Raw genomic sequence first — 398 nt, 5'->3', positions numbered from 1 at the left:
CCAATCCCTGCTGCCTCTTCCCCAGTCCCTGCTGCCCCTTCCCCAGTCCCTGCTGCCCCTTCCCCAGTCCCTGCTGCCCCTTCCCAAGTCCGAGCCAGACAGGGCTTCCCTGCCCCCTCCCACATCCCCACTCTCTCCCTCCAGTATCTGCATGAAAACGGAGTCGTCCACCGGGACCTGAAGCCGGAGAACCTGCTCTACGCAGACCTGTCCCCCGACGCGCCCCTTAAAATCGGTGGGTTTCTGGGCAGCCCCCCGGGGGGGGGTGGGCACCGGGGGGTTCATGGTGCCCCCTCTGACGGCAGCGCCGCTCCCCCCTGTCCCTCCAAGGTGACTTCGGGCTCTCCAAGATCGTGGATGAACAGGACACCATGAAAACCGTCTGCGGGACGCCGGGG

General features: G+C 66.6%; 1 protein-coding gene across 1 annotated transcript in view; it reads left to right on the top strand.

Annotated features, from left to right (window-relative positions):
• The window catches only part of EFNA2 (ephrin-A2), a 30,697-nt gene that overhangs the window by 29,115 nt on the left and 1,184 nt on the right, over positions 1-398 (top strand). The window contains exons 9-10 of the mRNA XM_010005331.1: positions 145-235; positions 331-380. Coding sequence (XP_010003633.1) covers positions 145-235; positions 331-380 — 141 coding nt within the window. The remainder of the gene's footprint in view (positions 1-144; positions 236-330; positions 381-398) is intronic.

Source organism: Chaetura pelagica, unplaced genomic scaffold (assembly GCF_000747805.2).
Source record: "Chaetura pelagica isolate M959 unplaced genomic scaffold, ChaPel_1.0 scaffold899, whole genome shotgun sequence".
In the NCBI taxonomy this organism is placed as follows: domain Eukaryota; kingdom Metazoa; phylum Chordata; class Aves; order Apodiformes; family Apodidae; genus Chaetura; species Chaetura pelagica.
The sequence above is the reverse complement of the archived record's forward strand: the minus strand, read 5'-3'. Positions and strand labels throughout refer to the sequence as shown.